The sequence below is a fragment of the Girardinichthys multiradiatus genome, chromosome 12, assembly GCF_021462225.1.
Source record: "Girardinichthys multiradiatus isolate DD_20200921_A chromosome 12, DD_fGirMul_XY1, whole genome shotgun sequence".
NCBI classification, from domain to species: domain Eukaryota; kingdom Metazoa; phylum Chordata; class Actinopteri; order Cyprinodontiformes; family Goodeidae; genus Girardinichthys; species Girardinichthys multiradiatus.
In genome coordinates this window covers 22,357,020-22,372,159 of record NC_061805.1, presented here as the reverse complement: position 1 = coordinate 22,372,159, position 15,140 = coordinate 22,357,020, and the positions used below count along the sequence as shown (strand labels likewise).

The 15,140-nt window shown below is 35.6% G+C and overlaps 1 protein-coding gene across 1 annotated transcript; it reads left to right on the top strand.

The window, feature by feature from the left end:
* Positions 1-2,062: 2,062 nt before the first annotated feature.
* On the top strand, positions 2,063-14,164 carry LOC124877433 (corticotropin-releasing factor-binding protein-like). The gene is made up of 7 exons (XM_047380589.1): positions 2,063-2,222; positions 2,333-2,420; positions 3,696-3,853; positions 4,910-5,120; positions 5,861-6,015; positions 11,640-11,760; positions 13,597-14,164. Exons 1-7 carry the CDS (start codon positions 2,085-2,087, stop codon positions 13,749-13,751), a joined length of 1,026 nt encoding a protein of 341 aa, XP_047236545.1. The 5' UTR covers positions 2,063-2,084; the 3' UTR covers positions 13,752-14,164.
* The last annotated feature ends 976 nt before the right edge of the window (positions 14,165-15,140 follow it).

Here is a 15,140-nt window from a genome sequence, read left to right as displayed (position 1 = left end):
AAGCATACATTCTGGTCCCTATGGCTTTTAATGCCCCAAACTAAAATCCACTTCAACCACATTGTCTTACAAATAGAGTCCTCATGTGTGTAATTTAATCTCAGTATTAATAAAACTATTCTGTGAAGGCCTCAGAGGTTTGTTAAAGAATTGTAGTGAACAAACAGCATCATTAAGACAAAGAAGCACAGCAGACAGGTAAGGGATAAAAATGTGGAGATGTTAGGTTAAAAAACAACATTTCTACTTTGAAGATCTGCCACAGCACTGTTCAATTCATAATTTCAAAATAGAAAGTGTAATATACAACTGTAAACCTACTGAGACATGGACTTCAACTTGATTTAACAGGCCTAGCAAGGAGAACATTAATTAGATGAGCAGCCAAGAAACCCCTGGTAATCCTAAAAGCACTTAGTACATAGTATGTGTGAAAGTGTCGACAGAACAACTATGAGTCATGTACTCATAGTTGAGTGGCAAAAAAGTAATTGTTGAAGGAAAACTATAATGCATCCTGTGTTCAGTTTGCCAAAATGGAAAACAGCAAACATGTAGAAGGTGGTAAAAAATGTCAAATTAAAGATAATTTGAAATGTTTGCCTTTGTGCAAAAATCTATATGTGAAGTAAAGACTAACAGTACACATCACCCTAAATACTATCTGCTCAGTTAAACATAAAGGTAGCAGCATCACCCTATGGGAATTTTTTTTTCATCAATGACAGGGAACCTGTTAGAGGCTGCGACACACGTGAGACTGGGGTGGAGGTTCACATTCCAGCTTGACAAAGAATCCAGCTAGAGTCATTTTGCAAAGAAGGATGGGCAAACATTTTTGTTATGTCCAAAGCCGGCCCAAAAATTCTGCAGCAGCAATTGTAGCAAATGGCGGTTCTCTAAGCAGTGACACAAGGGATCTGGATATTGTTTTGGTATTAAATATTCAAACTATGCACCAATATCACTTTACTTCATAATCATGTGCTGCTTTGTGTTGATCTATCACATAAAATTCTAATAGAAGACATTGAAGTTGGTGCTTGTAATGTAATGTGGAAAAGATAAAAGGTTAAGAATACTTTAAGAGGCATTGATATACAAGTTTTTTGTTTGCATTGATGTCTTTGTGGGCTATGCAAATGTATTGTGGCTAATGACGTTAAAACAATTCTTATGTCTTTTTACATCTAAATATTACAAAGTGGTGCTAAACTGATAGATTTATGACAACCCTACATCTATTTCAAGGAGCTGACCCATCTAAACAGTTACTGGCACATGAGAGTTTTTTGGTCTTAGAAACTCTATTGACTGGTGATAAAATCAGAACAACCTGTCTTACAGGTTTTGAATTTAAATTTTGGGAAGATTAAAGCAAACGTTTTCATACAATGACTGTTTGGACATGGCACCTAAAAAAGCTACATAACTATGTTTCTACTCTGAATGCATTGATATACAATTTTTCTAAAAACGCATAAACTTGCTTGAATTTCAGTTTGTATTTCTTTAGTAATACCTGCTTCCACAGCAATAACGTGTGCAAACAAACCATTTTTCCGGAGTTACTTTGCTCAGAGCCTTTTAACTCTGTAGAGTGTACCCTGTATATTTTAGAAATGAATTGACTAACAATTAAAATCCCAATCCCTCAATAATGTTTTCATCTAAAAACTTTGCATACTGTGTTACTTCTGGTGAAGCCATATAAAAACCACGTGGATGTCACTTTTTTTCATTGGGTCGTTTTTATTTAAAACAAAAAAAGGAAATAAAAAAAACCCTCTGGTACAGGCATTTAACAGCCAAACACCGAGCTATAAAACCAATGCACTGCTGCATTTCGGTTTGTTTATCATGACTTTTAATGAGGCCTCGTTTCTTTTAATCAAATCAAATCCGCCGTCATTAGTTTCCACGCCGCCGAGCATGCATAAATGCCGAAATAATACGGCTTTAAATAGCCGCTATTTCTGATTTCTTATTAAAAATAACATCTCTGCTGTGCTCTGTGTTCTCATTGACTCTGATGTTGGTCTGCCTGTCTGTTTGTGCTGCTATAAAAGCGGCAACCTCATAGGATGCGCATTTACTCCCTCTGCGCTTCGGAGAACACTTGTGGAGAGACGCTCCTAAGGATGTCCGCGGCACTGCGCGCTCAGCTCTTCCTCTGTCTTATTTCCCTGCTATCAGGGACCGGACTCACTCGTTACATCGAGGTATGATCACACTTTTTTAATGTTAAATAAAAGAGGGCTTGTTGATAAAACTCTGCAAGTTAAACCGTTGTCTTTATGGACTGATTTTGTTTGCGCCATGTTTTCTGCAGGACAACGAGGCTTCAGATGGATTGTATTCTCTGATCAGTTTGGCCCAAAAAAGGGAATCAGAGGATTTTATTTTTCGCCGACCTCTCAGTAAGAAATCTTCAGAACTGTTGTTTTTATAAATGATGGAGGCTATGGGGGTCCAAACGTGCCTCAATTCAGTTAAAAAGTAAATCTTTGAAAAAAAAAATTGCTTTAGTTAATATTTAATTAAACTGGCAATAAAACAATAAACACAGAAATAAACACATATGTTTTCAATAAATATGTTTATATTATTTGCTAAAACACAGATATTTTACCATTCATTCATTTCACAGTGGTATGTTGAAGCGTATCATTAATGTATTTTGCCTATCATCCTTATCCATCAAAATCAGAGGACTAACACAGAGGCTGACACTGCTAGTCAAGATAAATAGCCTAAAATCTATCCTGTTTAGGGGTTATCCCATTTAGGGTTAGGGTCTTTGATTGATATTTGATGAGCCTCAGTGACAGTTTAGACTGCTTAATTAATTAATTGTTCATTCATATATTTAATTATTGATCAATTTATATAATTATGGATACATTTCCTATCATTTGTTTCTGTAATCATGGCATGTATGAAAAATTATTTATTTATTTCTTAAGTTACTACATTTGGGAACTGACATTTGTGCCATTTTGTAAGATGTTAATTGCTTCATTTCTCCATATGCCTTATCAGACTGATAATTTTTGCTCTATTGTCCTGACCTGATTATATCTGCATAAAAATGGGTTCATAACAACCAAGCAAATTGATTGGGTTCTCGAACACTGGAGCTCTTTACATAAAGCAAATTGTGAAAACAAAATAATGTCAGTTGAAATCTCGCTGTAATTTGTTTTAGTAGAAGAAAGTTCAAAAACAGTTACTTCCTGCTCAGCTGTATTTAATTTAATTAGAGGGAATTTTTCCCTAAGGAAATATTGTCCTAATCACAAATTTTGTGATTGTGGAACAATCAGTCAGATTCCTAAAGCTTTAAGGCATGCCTCACCTGGTGATCTCTGTTTTTTAGATGTCTGTAAAAAGTTAGACCTTTTTTATACCTTTTTGAATACAATGTTTGTGGCCAAAGAGAGTACAACTGATAGCTGATGTAAAAATATGAGCACATTTACTTAGCTGCTGAGCTTGATGGACATATTTACCCCTTCATGTATTACCCTTGTGTTTTCATGAATCCAATGTAGATATAGAGTAAACAGGTAAAAGAAAAGTTGCAAAATCTTGCACTGCTTTGTGAATTTCCCAAACAGTTTCTTAAAAATATTGTTGCCTTTACAAAAGCAATGTGTTTGTGTTTGAAGCACTGTTGTTTGTGATGTTTAAAGGATGCTTGGACATGCTGGCGACTGAAGGCTATTTCACATTTGTGGCATCCCGACCACAGCTGGCTTGTGCTGCCTTCATCATCGCTGAGCCCAGTGAGGTCATCAGTCTGGAGCTCTCTGACGTCAGCATTGACTGCAGTGCTGGAGACTTCATAAAGGTTGTTCCATGTGATCAACAAAAATAACCTCTGTTCTGTGACCATAGGGCAGGAAGTTCACAACATTGCAATTTAGGACATAAATTCTATTTCATCTTCTTCTATTGGATTAAAATTATGCCAAATAGGGTTAGGGAAATGTTTGAGGGCAAAACACCAACACAGATCCTTTGTGCTTTGCCAAAAGCAAATGTAGGAGGAAAACAGCTTCAGTTCGGGAGCCAAGCCTGCCAGTTACACTGCAGCTTTGGTTCAAGCGAGGCCAAATTTGAAAAAGGGTTTTGGCAAAGGTAAAGAATAAGAAAATGATCATATTTCTGGGTTTAAAGGTTGGACTGAAGGATGATCTAGATGCCAAAAACTGCTGAATGTAACCTGCATATTTAACTTTTGTTGGCCAGAAATGTTAAAAACAGCAAGCCGAAAGACATACCTTACCTTATTGTTTTGCCGGTTCAATTTAGATTTACAGTATATATGTGTATTTTTTGTGTGATTGGGTACAATTTACAACACTAGCACCTATATACAGTGCTCTGCCTAAAAACAATAAAAAGTAACAGTCAGTCATTTTCTACCGCTTATTCCATAGTGGGTCACGGGGGAGCTGGTGTCTATCTCGCAAAACCAGAAAAAAAAAAAAAAAAAAGAAAGAAAATTTTCAAAGGCAGGGTACACCTTGGACAGGTCACCAGTCTAAAAAGTAACATTAAAGACCAAAAGATTTTTTTTAAATTGTGTTTTAGCAGCTTTACATAATGTTTTTTTTTTTTTTTTCATAATACAGTAGATCAAATAACAGTTTTCATTCTCAAGTCAGCTAAAATTTTAGACCAAGTTCAATACACAGTTCTTCATCCACTGATCATGCTCATGACCTACTGGATGTAAAGAAACAAAATATTCAGTCTTATGTAGGTGGATTATTTTCTAAATAATAGAAGTATTAAATAATGCAAACTAAAATTTAAAAGCTTTGATTTAGCATCAGCAATCTTAAGACAAATATCAGCCATGCTTCAAACTCAGACTGCTCCATATCTCCTGTTGCTGTAGATTTTTGATGGCTGGGTTCTGAAGGGGGAGAAGTTCCCCAGCAGCAATGACCACCCTCTCCTTCCACACGAGCGCTACACAGACTACTGCTCCTCTGCTGCATCGTCAGTCTCCGGTCAATCCTCTCAGAATGTTGCCATGATCTTCTTTCGCATTCACAGCCCAGAGAGTGGCTTCACCCTCGCCGTGAACAAAGTGCATAACCCTTTTCGTGAGTTTTGACGCCCATCCTCCGTTTTAGGAAAGCTGCAGATTCACAAGTTGTTGATTAAGTTAAAATCCTCCAATGACATATGAGATTTTAAGGTCTTTCACCCAAGTCAGATTTGTTTTTTGTGCTTATTTTCCTGTATGTTTTAGCAAGAGAGTTAAGATTGTGGTGCTTGTTTTTGTGCGTGCATGTGTGTTTATCCTGGATATTTGTGCTCGATCAAGCATTATTCAAGGCTGAGGGCGACATGAAGAGATTGAATGAGAAGGATGCACCTGTTTTCTAGCTGCTTAAAGAGCACTATGTTAACACTGTGCCAAGCAACATAACAATCACTTAGACTAGGAAAGAGTGCCTCCAGATGGGAAGAGGATTTGTATTGATTATCTTTAGGTAAACAACATTAATGTTTGAATATTTATCACTGTACAGATGACACTGTATTAATTCTGTATAAATCTACTTGTCATCAGCATAGCTGTTAATATTATCTGAAAAAAGCTTTACTAAATTGGTATGATTTGACTACTTCCTCTATCCACGTAGTGTGGCTTACTGTTACCAGTTTAAGTTATGTTTCATGCTCAGTCCTAACTGTGTCTCATCCCTGGTTTCGCCCTGATTATGTCCAATTTGTCACATCAGGTAACGAGTTTCTCAGGTGATGGTGGAACTGTTTGAAATTTGAAACCTCTCCTCCTGTGCGTATGTGCCTGTGTTTTGTGTGTGTGTGTGCAAAGCCTGCAACATCATGTCTCAGAGTCCAGAGGGCAGTTTCACCATGGTGATGCCCCATCAGCGCCGCAACTGCAGCTTCTCCATCATCTACCCTGTGGAGATCCAACTGACAGATCTCAGCTTAGGGGATGCCAAAAGCAATGAGATCAGTCCGCTGGTAAGACACGGACAGAAAGGTAAACAGGGCTTTTTTCCTAATAAAAAAAGCTCTTACCAAAGAAAACAAAAAAATCTTTAGAAGTCTTTTTTTAAATAAAGTAAGTACTGACCCTGTATAATGATACTTTTGAAGCCACAAAGGAAAATTTCTTTTTAGTTTGACATAAATTACATTTTACTATAAAATATTTCAACAATATTTTGTTTGAAGTCTAACAGAAAATCTTTCATCAGAATGTTTTTGTTGCTTTATTTTAATAAAATATTGACATTAAATGTAATACAATCAGCATAAAGGACCTCTGTAGAAACAGAATAATTTGATCATTTTCCAGGTGCTAAAGGTTTTTGTTGTTGATTAAGCAACTAAAGCCACTACGTAATTTGAAGAAATTCATAAAATGTTTGAAAGAGTTTCCAACCTTTTTTTAGCGGCTGTAAAAATTTTACTTTCTTTCAAGTTTTAGTTCATGGAATCACCATTAAGTATGGAAACACAAAAGATTCAAATTAGATCGTTTTTCAATCTTCCTAACTACAGATGAAAACAGATATTTACAAACACTATTTAAAAAGAAACATGACCTATCCCCCTCACTGTCTGACTATACATTTTCCTGTTTCAGTCATGGGATTATGAAAATTATGTCTTTTATGTCATTTTGTGAAATTACAGAATAATAAAAGATTTGTTTTTACTTTCTCTAAATTCAGAGGTATACATGCATTTCATTAGTAATGCTAGAATTGCCTTTCAAACTGTATGTCTTGGTTCAAACGTTTTGGATATCCTTCCGCAAGCTCCTCTTAGTAGTTTGCTTAAATTCTGGCCCATTCCTCCTGACAGAACTAGTGCAACTATGTACAGGCCGCCTTTCTTACACCCACCTCTTCAACTCTGCCCACACATTTTCTAATTTTCAACGTGACTGAGGACTTTGTGTTTGGCTATCCAAAACAATGACTTTGTAGTCCTTCAGCCAACTTGTACCTGATTTATTTGTATGATTAGGTTCATCTTTCAATTGAAGACTTATTTGTGCCCAGGCTTTAGCTTCCTGGCTGATGTCTTGAGATATTACTTTAATATTTTGCCATAATGTTCCTTCCTCATGATGCCATCTATATTGTACCAATTTTTTTGCATCAGTACTTCCTGCAGCAAAACACCAACACAACTTGATGCTGCCACCCCCGTATGTTGCAGCAGGGATGGTGTTTTAAGGCTTGCAAGCTTCGCCCTTTTTCAACAAAATGTAACAATGGCCAAACACTTACATTTTAGATTTATCAAATCTAAATCAAATTTGGAGTGATGGTTTCTTCCTCACCATGTTGTTATCTGTTTCTCTGCAGATGACACTCTGCTCTGGGGTTGTTTCACGCATTTTGCACCAAAACATTTTTATTTTTGGGACGCATTACCCATCTCATTCCTAAACAATATGATGGCTAAACATTCCCATGGTTTTAAACTTGCACATAATTGAACAGATGAATGTGATACCTTCAGTCTTCTGGAAATTGTACCCAATGTTCAACCAGACTTGTGAAGGGTCACAATTCTCCTTCTGATATCTTGCTTGATGTCTTATGATTTTTCCATGATGTCACACAAAAGGCACTGTGAATGTGGTGTTGCCTTATAATATATTAGGCTCCTTTTACTCAAATATTGTGAATTAACCTTTCAGGAGGTTCCAAAGTCATTTCATCATCACCTAGACGCCCCCCAAAGTGTTTAAAGACATAATTATCTAGGTCTGCATAAACTTCTGATCTTAAATAAAAGAATATACAAAATTCTATGACAACAAATCTGTCTAATTATATTGGCATTTAGCAAACTGAAATAATATTGTTCATCCTAAGGTTTAGCCTGAATCAGCTTGAAACAATCTTATGGAGTGTCAGACACTTTTATATAGTGTATGTGTCTGGTTTTAACAGTACAACTGTCTAAACAATTAAAAACCAACAGGGAAACTAACACATAAAAAGCAAGTTTTTTACAAGTTTACTTTTCGATACGCCCTTATAGGTCATTTGATCCATATACAGTATTGAGCCAGCTCACCCTTAACAAGAACTAATTCTAAATTCAGTACACAGGTTTAAAATGAATTAATGCCTGAACAAATGCCTCCAAGTTCCCTTTAATATCACTTCAATTTGTATGTTCGAACACCAAAGGAACATGTTCACAAGTGGGTAGTTTACACAATATTGTGCCACTGTGAAATACAAACTTCTAATAAATAGATACAAACGTCCACTAAATAGTAAAAACTAGCAACTTTCACTACATTCTAAAAGTGATCTTCAACTCTTCCAGTTGGAATTGTAACCTCAGGGAGTCATTCTTGTTTTTCAGACTCTGAACCCAGAAAATCTAAATCCTAGTTATTATTGGAATGCATCATAAGCTCACACCTCTAACATGAACTTGCCCTCACTCATTTATCATGTTTTGTCTGAAATTTTTTTTTTTTAAAAGACCTACATTATTCTTACCTCTGACAGATTTAGATTTATAGTATTTTTTTTTTGTTTTACCTAAATGTTTCTTGTAACTGGAAGTAAAATTAATTGTTTTGAGGTGCACAGCCAAAGTCCAGACTTGAATTCGATTGAGAATTTGCAGAAGGAGGTAAAGATTAGGGTTATGGCAAGGAGGCCTTCCAGTTTAAGAGATGTAGCTCATCGCTAAAGATGAATCATCAAAAATAACAATGGAAGCATGGTCTGAGGGAAAAGTTAGAAGAGACAACTTGATTTATCTGCTTTTCTATATTGGGGCTGCAAAACCACCTGAGGATTCCAAACCAGAAACAACAAAACAGGATTGTATAAAAATCTCAGCCCAGCACTATTAGTTTTGATAGTTAGGACATGAGCCTTCAGTTTATATTCTTTAAAATAAAGGAAAATGCATAGATCATAAATATTTAACTCATGTCTGTGCCCCCACTGACAGCAGTCATTATACTCTCAACTTGGAGGGAAAATGTTGTTAGTTCTTTTCTACATGAAGCATCAATAGTTAGACTCTGAAAAATTCAGTGTACATCTTCTGTTTGTCCTAAAACAGAGTGCAATTAATAAATGACTATATTGTTTAGTTTAAAGTTCTCATGAATGCGTTCATACACAACACTCCACAGTGGTATTATTTAGTCCGAATCCCTTTTTATAACTTTAACCTCATTCTTAAACCTCAACTCCATGTTGTTAAGGGGTAGGGTATCCTATTTGTTTCTGTGGTATGGGTGGAGCGCATAGTTGCACAGCTTTTTAACCCCAAAAAAAGATGAGGATAGTATTTCAATGCCACTATAACCACTGTGATGTCTAGTATGAGGAGTTCCAATTTGTCAAATTTGGTATGACTCTAAAATAATGTTAATAAAAACAAAATAAAAAATAGGAACTATAAACAATTTTATTTCAGAATTTATTTATTTTGCTGTTACAACAAGAATTATAATTTCTAGTTTGATTTATACCAGTGTACTTTATTTAATACCCTTTTCAATTCTTCTTAACAAGAGTAAAAGGAAATAAATACCATTGTTTAAAATATGATGTGCCAAAAGCAAAAGCATAAAAAAAAAAACACTGTAATATCTAGCTTAATGTATTACATTTTTCATTATATGGTTTGTTATTTTTATCTGTTGCAGGACTAATACATTTTTACGGTTTGGGTTCATGTCCAAAAACGTCTCTAGAAAATGTTTCTGGATGAAAATATTTTAATAATGCAGTTATGACATTAGTGTTTTGTTGATTACTATTCAAATAGTTTCTTGGAAAAAATATTGTTTTATCCTTATTTTGACCGTTTCTGTATTGCATTCCCCATGTGGAAATGCTATGGCTGTGTCAACTAAAAATATTGGTAGTGATTTATCTGAAAATATTTTCATTGAAAACTATCGAGTATTTTCTAAACTAGTACAAAACGTGTTTGGAAAATGGACCTACAGAGAGATGTCTTTTAAAATGTATTTAAAAAAACAAAAGTCAGTCACCTATTAAACTTTATTCCTTCTAGTGATTCAATACTTTATTTACTACTGAAACTAATTATAGAAAAAAAGGGTGAAAGAAAGCACTTAAAGAAAAAACTTTTTAACGTAACTACACAAATAAGCATCCCGTTGAGTTAGAGAATTATTTTAAGATTGGAAGTCCTGACAAAAAATGAAACAAACAAGCTGGCAGACTGCTGACATTATAATCATTTGCAAAGAAAGTAAATTTATCTGACTGATGCCATTTCATTTCTACTCCGATTTAGAGGAAAATTGTTTCAAAGTCAAGAAAACCCTGGGAAGATTTAGGTGAACAGTTTCAGCTATAGTTCAGACAATCTCACATCTGATTATAAAATGTGTTATGTTTTAGGTGATATAGCAAAATAGAATACAAGCTCTTTGTTAGAAATGTGTCTAATTATTAGTATAATTAATGCAACAAAATTGGCCAAAAGTATGAAAGGTGAAACTTAAGGTCTCATGTAAATTTGTGATTAAGGGTTTTGAGAGGCTGCAACCCACAGTTATTGGGCAAGAGACGGGATTCATTTAGGACATCTCACCATTCAGTTTCCGGATTATCTTTTAAAGATGAATGTATTAATAAAATAATTAATGATAACTGAATGTGATACATTTTAGGGTAGTTTAAAGTAGTTTGGTTCCCTTTTTATCTTTTGCATTGCAGCATCTTTTTTTTGCAACACAAGTTTTTCCTTACAATAATCAGAAAAGCACAAAGCAACTCATTGTGTTTATCTCCAGTTTATATATCCTGCACGATTTACTTCTCCAGCATCACAAGTGTTTCCATGACAAAAATGATTCAAAACATGAATTTCCTCATCATTTTGTGTCAGTACTTGTCAAAAAAACCACCACATGGAACACTTTGTCCATTTTCTAGGAACAGTTGGTATAGTCCCGTCACACCACAGTGTGTTCTCATTTCATCTCAATAACACAGAAAAACATGATGCCATTGGAAAATAATTTTCCAGCATCACCTTACTGTGCATTTGACTCTGTAACGTGTTTAATTTTATCACCAGGTTAACCAGGCTGCTACAGATTTTTGGATAATGTATAAAATTCTCCGAGATGTATGGTGCAGCACTCTCTCTCCATACTGCACGTGTGTGCCACTGTTACAAAAGGAAACCCTCTGTGACTCCAATATTGCAGCAATGACCCAATAATAAGATTACTAAATCTCTCACTACACTATGCTGCCTGCAATGATAAAGAGTTACTCACCTCAGCAAGTGAAACTGATGGCTTGATGACCTACATTCTTAATAATCAAGCAAATAACTATCTTACCAATTGGGGATAGTCATTCACCATTAAAGTTGTATTCTAAATAAATAAAATTAGACTTTGGTACCATGTCTGAAGTAATGTACACTGTCCTGATGCAGAAGAACATTATGAAACCCACATTCTTGATTAATGCGTACACACCATTCATGTTTTTCAAAGGCATCAACACACATGCCAAGATAGGACACTGTGTGACTTTAGCTGTAAACTATCCAGTTTTATGGCTGTATTAATTTATTCCATGTGTGTGTTTTTACAGAGACAGAAATGGCCAGGCTGTTCAGGAACTGGTGACTACGTGGAGCTGCTGGGAGGAAACGGAGTGGACACCTCCAAGATGTTCCCTGTAGCTGACCTGTGTTTCTCCCTCAGTGGGCTCGGTAGGTCTGCTCCTCAATCCTTTTGCAGCCCTTTAAACAGAACTGTTTCTTCAGATTACATCACCATCATAATGGCAGTTTGCTATTCTGTGATTTCTAACTGAAGCTTTCTGTTTTCAGTTTGTACTGATTGTTTTGTCTCAAACTGAATAATTACGTTTCAGCTTTCTGTTTTGGTACCACTCTGTAAAACACCATTAGGCCAGCAGTGAACAATGCTTTTAAATTGCCAGACTATGCTGCAAGTAAATCCTTCAAAATAATAACATCCCACATGATGAAGGCCCAAATAATTGCAATGCAAATTAGACATTTTCTCCCATTTTACATAAGAAAAGCCCTAATTAATTATCTGTGCTGAAAAACAAATCCAAAGTGGAACCTATGTTGTAATGGCCTCTGAAATATGTTCCTTTGTGAAGCAATATAATCAATAAAGAACTGTTAGTGTTAGTTTTACACGATTTGTAGGACACTCTTAAAGTCTACGGCATGGCTGGAAAGATTAAACATTTAATCATTGATGGTTATTATCATTATTGTTTTCTCAGAATAATTACTGTGGTTAAACTGGTAAAAAAATTAAACTTTCTACCCATTCTTCTACATTTCTCTAACTGTGTGTGCTAACTTATTTATCTATAAATAAGTTAATCAATCAGTCATCTTCTATACTGCTTCTTCCATAGTGGGTCGCGGGGAGGCTGGTGCCTATCTCCAGCAGTCTATGGGCGAGAGGCGGGGTACACCCTGGACAGGTCGCCAGTCCATTGCATGGCAACACACAAACAACCATGCACACACTCATTCACATACCTAAGGGCAATTTAGAGAGACCAATTAACCTAACAGGCATGTCTTTGGACTGTGGGAGGAAGCCGGAGTACCAGGTGAGAACTCATGCATGAACATGCAAACTCCATGCAGAAAGACCCCCGGCCAGGAGTTGAACCCCACATTGCTACCAACTGCGCCACCGTGCACCTCTTTATAAATAAGTTCATATTGAAAACTATAAGTTACTACTGTACAGTATTAGTTCAGTGTACAATATGTGTATATATTACATTTAATATCAAATTATTTCTATCTCTATCAGTCAGTTAAAGGAATGGATCATTCTACAATCTGCAACTTTAAATATTGTTTTAGAAATGGCATTCTGTGATTATTCCAGATAGACATTGTTCTTATGTTTTTAGAAATGTTTCTTCAGGGCATAACTTGGACATCCCTGTTGAATAAAATATAAATGATACGCTACTAATAATCTGCTGTGTTTGTGGAGAGAACAAGTGTAACCTGACAGTTGCAAAGAAGGTGTAAATTGCACCTACGTTACTTTGCTTATAATGAATTGTAATTGGTGCTACTCTTGCTTTCATCTTGAGCTAGTTCACTCAATCACTTCTGTACAAGGCCACAAACTGCCACCCGACGGATATTTTTTTTCTTTTTTGAACTATGCTCTGCATACCTCAGAGATGGCTGTGCTTGAGAATCCCATGAGATCAGACGTTTCTGAAATATTGGCACCAACAACCATGCCACATTCAAAGTCTATTAAATCCCCTTTTGATGCTCAGTTCGAACCTTAGCATCATGCAGTGACTTTCTGCGGTTTGATTTGCTTTTAAGCTATTTATTTTAACAAGGAATTGAACAGATGTGCCTCATAAAGTGAACAGTGAGTGTATACTATTTCAAAACATTAGTGTTCGCAAACAACTTGCATCAACAAACTAAAAGCAACCTCTGCAAAACCAGGGTGGCTACAGTGCTTTTGTATAAATTCTGTTTTTTTTCCTCTCTTTGTTTTTCCCTTTTGCTCTCCAGCCCAGATGAAGATTGGCTGTGATAACTCTGTGGTGAGGCTGGTCTCCAGTGGGAACTACATTAACCGTGTTACCTTCCAATACCGACTACTGGATCAAAATGAGATTCCCAAAACCAGAGAGAACAGTCTGGAAAACTTTTGCTCTGTGGAATGAAATGAACAACCACAGAAGAAAAACAACTGTGAGCTTTCAGGAAGACAATCAAAAGGTTATCCACCTTCTATGTGAAAAGCACAACTTGTGCACACAACTGTACTGTTTAACTCATACTTTCAGTAAATAGTTGGCATTGTATTTTCCAAATGTTTTAGTCAGTGATGTAATCATGCTTGCTTTGATAATAGGCTATTTATTCTAAAATATTACATTTTTCTTAATTTGTTGAATGACGTTGGATATTTTGTTTAATATTCAGTAATTTGACAAAATGTGACACATTTACAGATAGAAACCTTCAGTTTGGTCACTTAGCATTTGTTGCAGTTTTTAAATATTTGTCTAATTTCCTCTGTTTTTATTGGGCTGACCATTTGAAAATAAATATGATAAATGCATGATAAAGCACATTTTTATTGTTCTGCTTTTCTGAGTTATGAGAAGAATGTCAAGGTTTGAGGTTGTGTTGGACCAAAACGCAGACAAACACTAGGCAGCAGCATGATGAGGTAAAGGTTCTTCTTTTAATGACAAGGTTTCCAAAAAACGTATATGGGTTGACAACAAGAAGACACGAAGAATCAGCAGGGAACAGCAAGGTAGTTAACGGGAGGAACCAGCAAGTGACAATGAGAATCATTGAGTTTTTAAACAGAGGGAAGTGCAATGTGGAACCAATGAGAAAGGGAGGCAGGTAATCAGATGAATACTGAACAGGTGTGAGGAGCAAGCTGCAGAAAACTAATTAACGGGGAAACCAAAACTAGATAACAAAACTCAGGGAACAGATCTAAGGAAACTATTACCAAACATAAAGTATAGGAATCTGGAAAGTTACAACTAACAAAAGTAACCTGAGGACAAGAGGTAACCTAACTGAGAAAAGTAAAAAACCACAAAACACTAAGTGACAGACTGCAACTAATGACCTAACAGAACATAAATAAACACAAGAGACTGAAACAAAAGAGAACAGAACTGAGATAAAAAGTTAATTAAAAAAACCCAACTGTAACATCAATAAAAATGGTTCCAAAGAATTGGACCGTAAGTAAACTGATCAGAAAACAAAATTACTAATAATAAGGTAAAGTTTATTTGTGTAGCACCACAAGGATTTACAGGAAATAAAAGGAAATTCAATGAAATAAGAAAAAAACTTTAAGCTTTGATTTATGAAGAGAGCTAAATATATCACTCTTAATGCATAAAAATGTTAAAAGGTTAAAATGCAAATTAGATCTTCAGTCTCATGCAAACAGATCGTTAGTCAGATTCTTTGATCGAAAGCTGCAGTAAACAATGTTTTGTGCCCTGATTTAAAAAGGTCAGCAGTTTCTAGTTGTAGTACTCAATAATCTGAGCTAGGCAGATAATTTACGGTGA

Excerpts from the sequence above, each read along its gene's own strand:
- LOC124877433 (XM_047380589.1), top strand. The coding sequence starts at position 2,085 with ATGCGCATTTACTCCCTCTGCGCTTCGGAGAACACTTGTGGAGAGACG. Across the intron at positions 3,854-4,909 it reads GTGCTGGAGACTTCATAAAG|ATTTTTGATGGCTGGGTTCT; the intron begins GTTGTTCCATGT and ends CTGTTGCTGTAG. Across the intron at positions 11,761-13,596 it reads TTTCTCCCTCAGTGGGCTCG|CCCAGATGAAGATTGGCTGT; the intron begins GTAGGTCTGCTC and ends TTTGCTCTCCAG.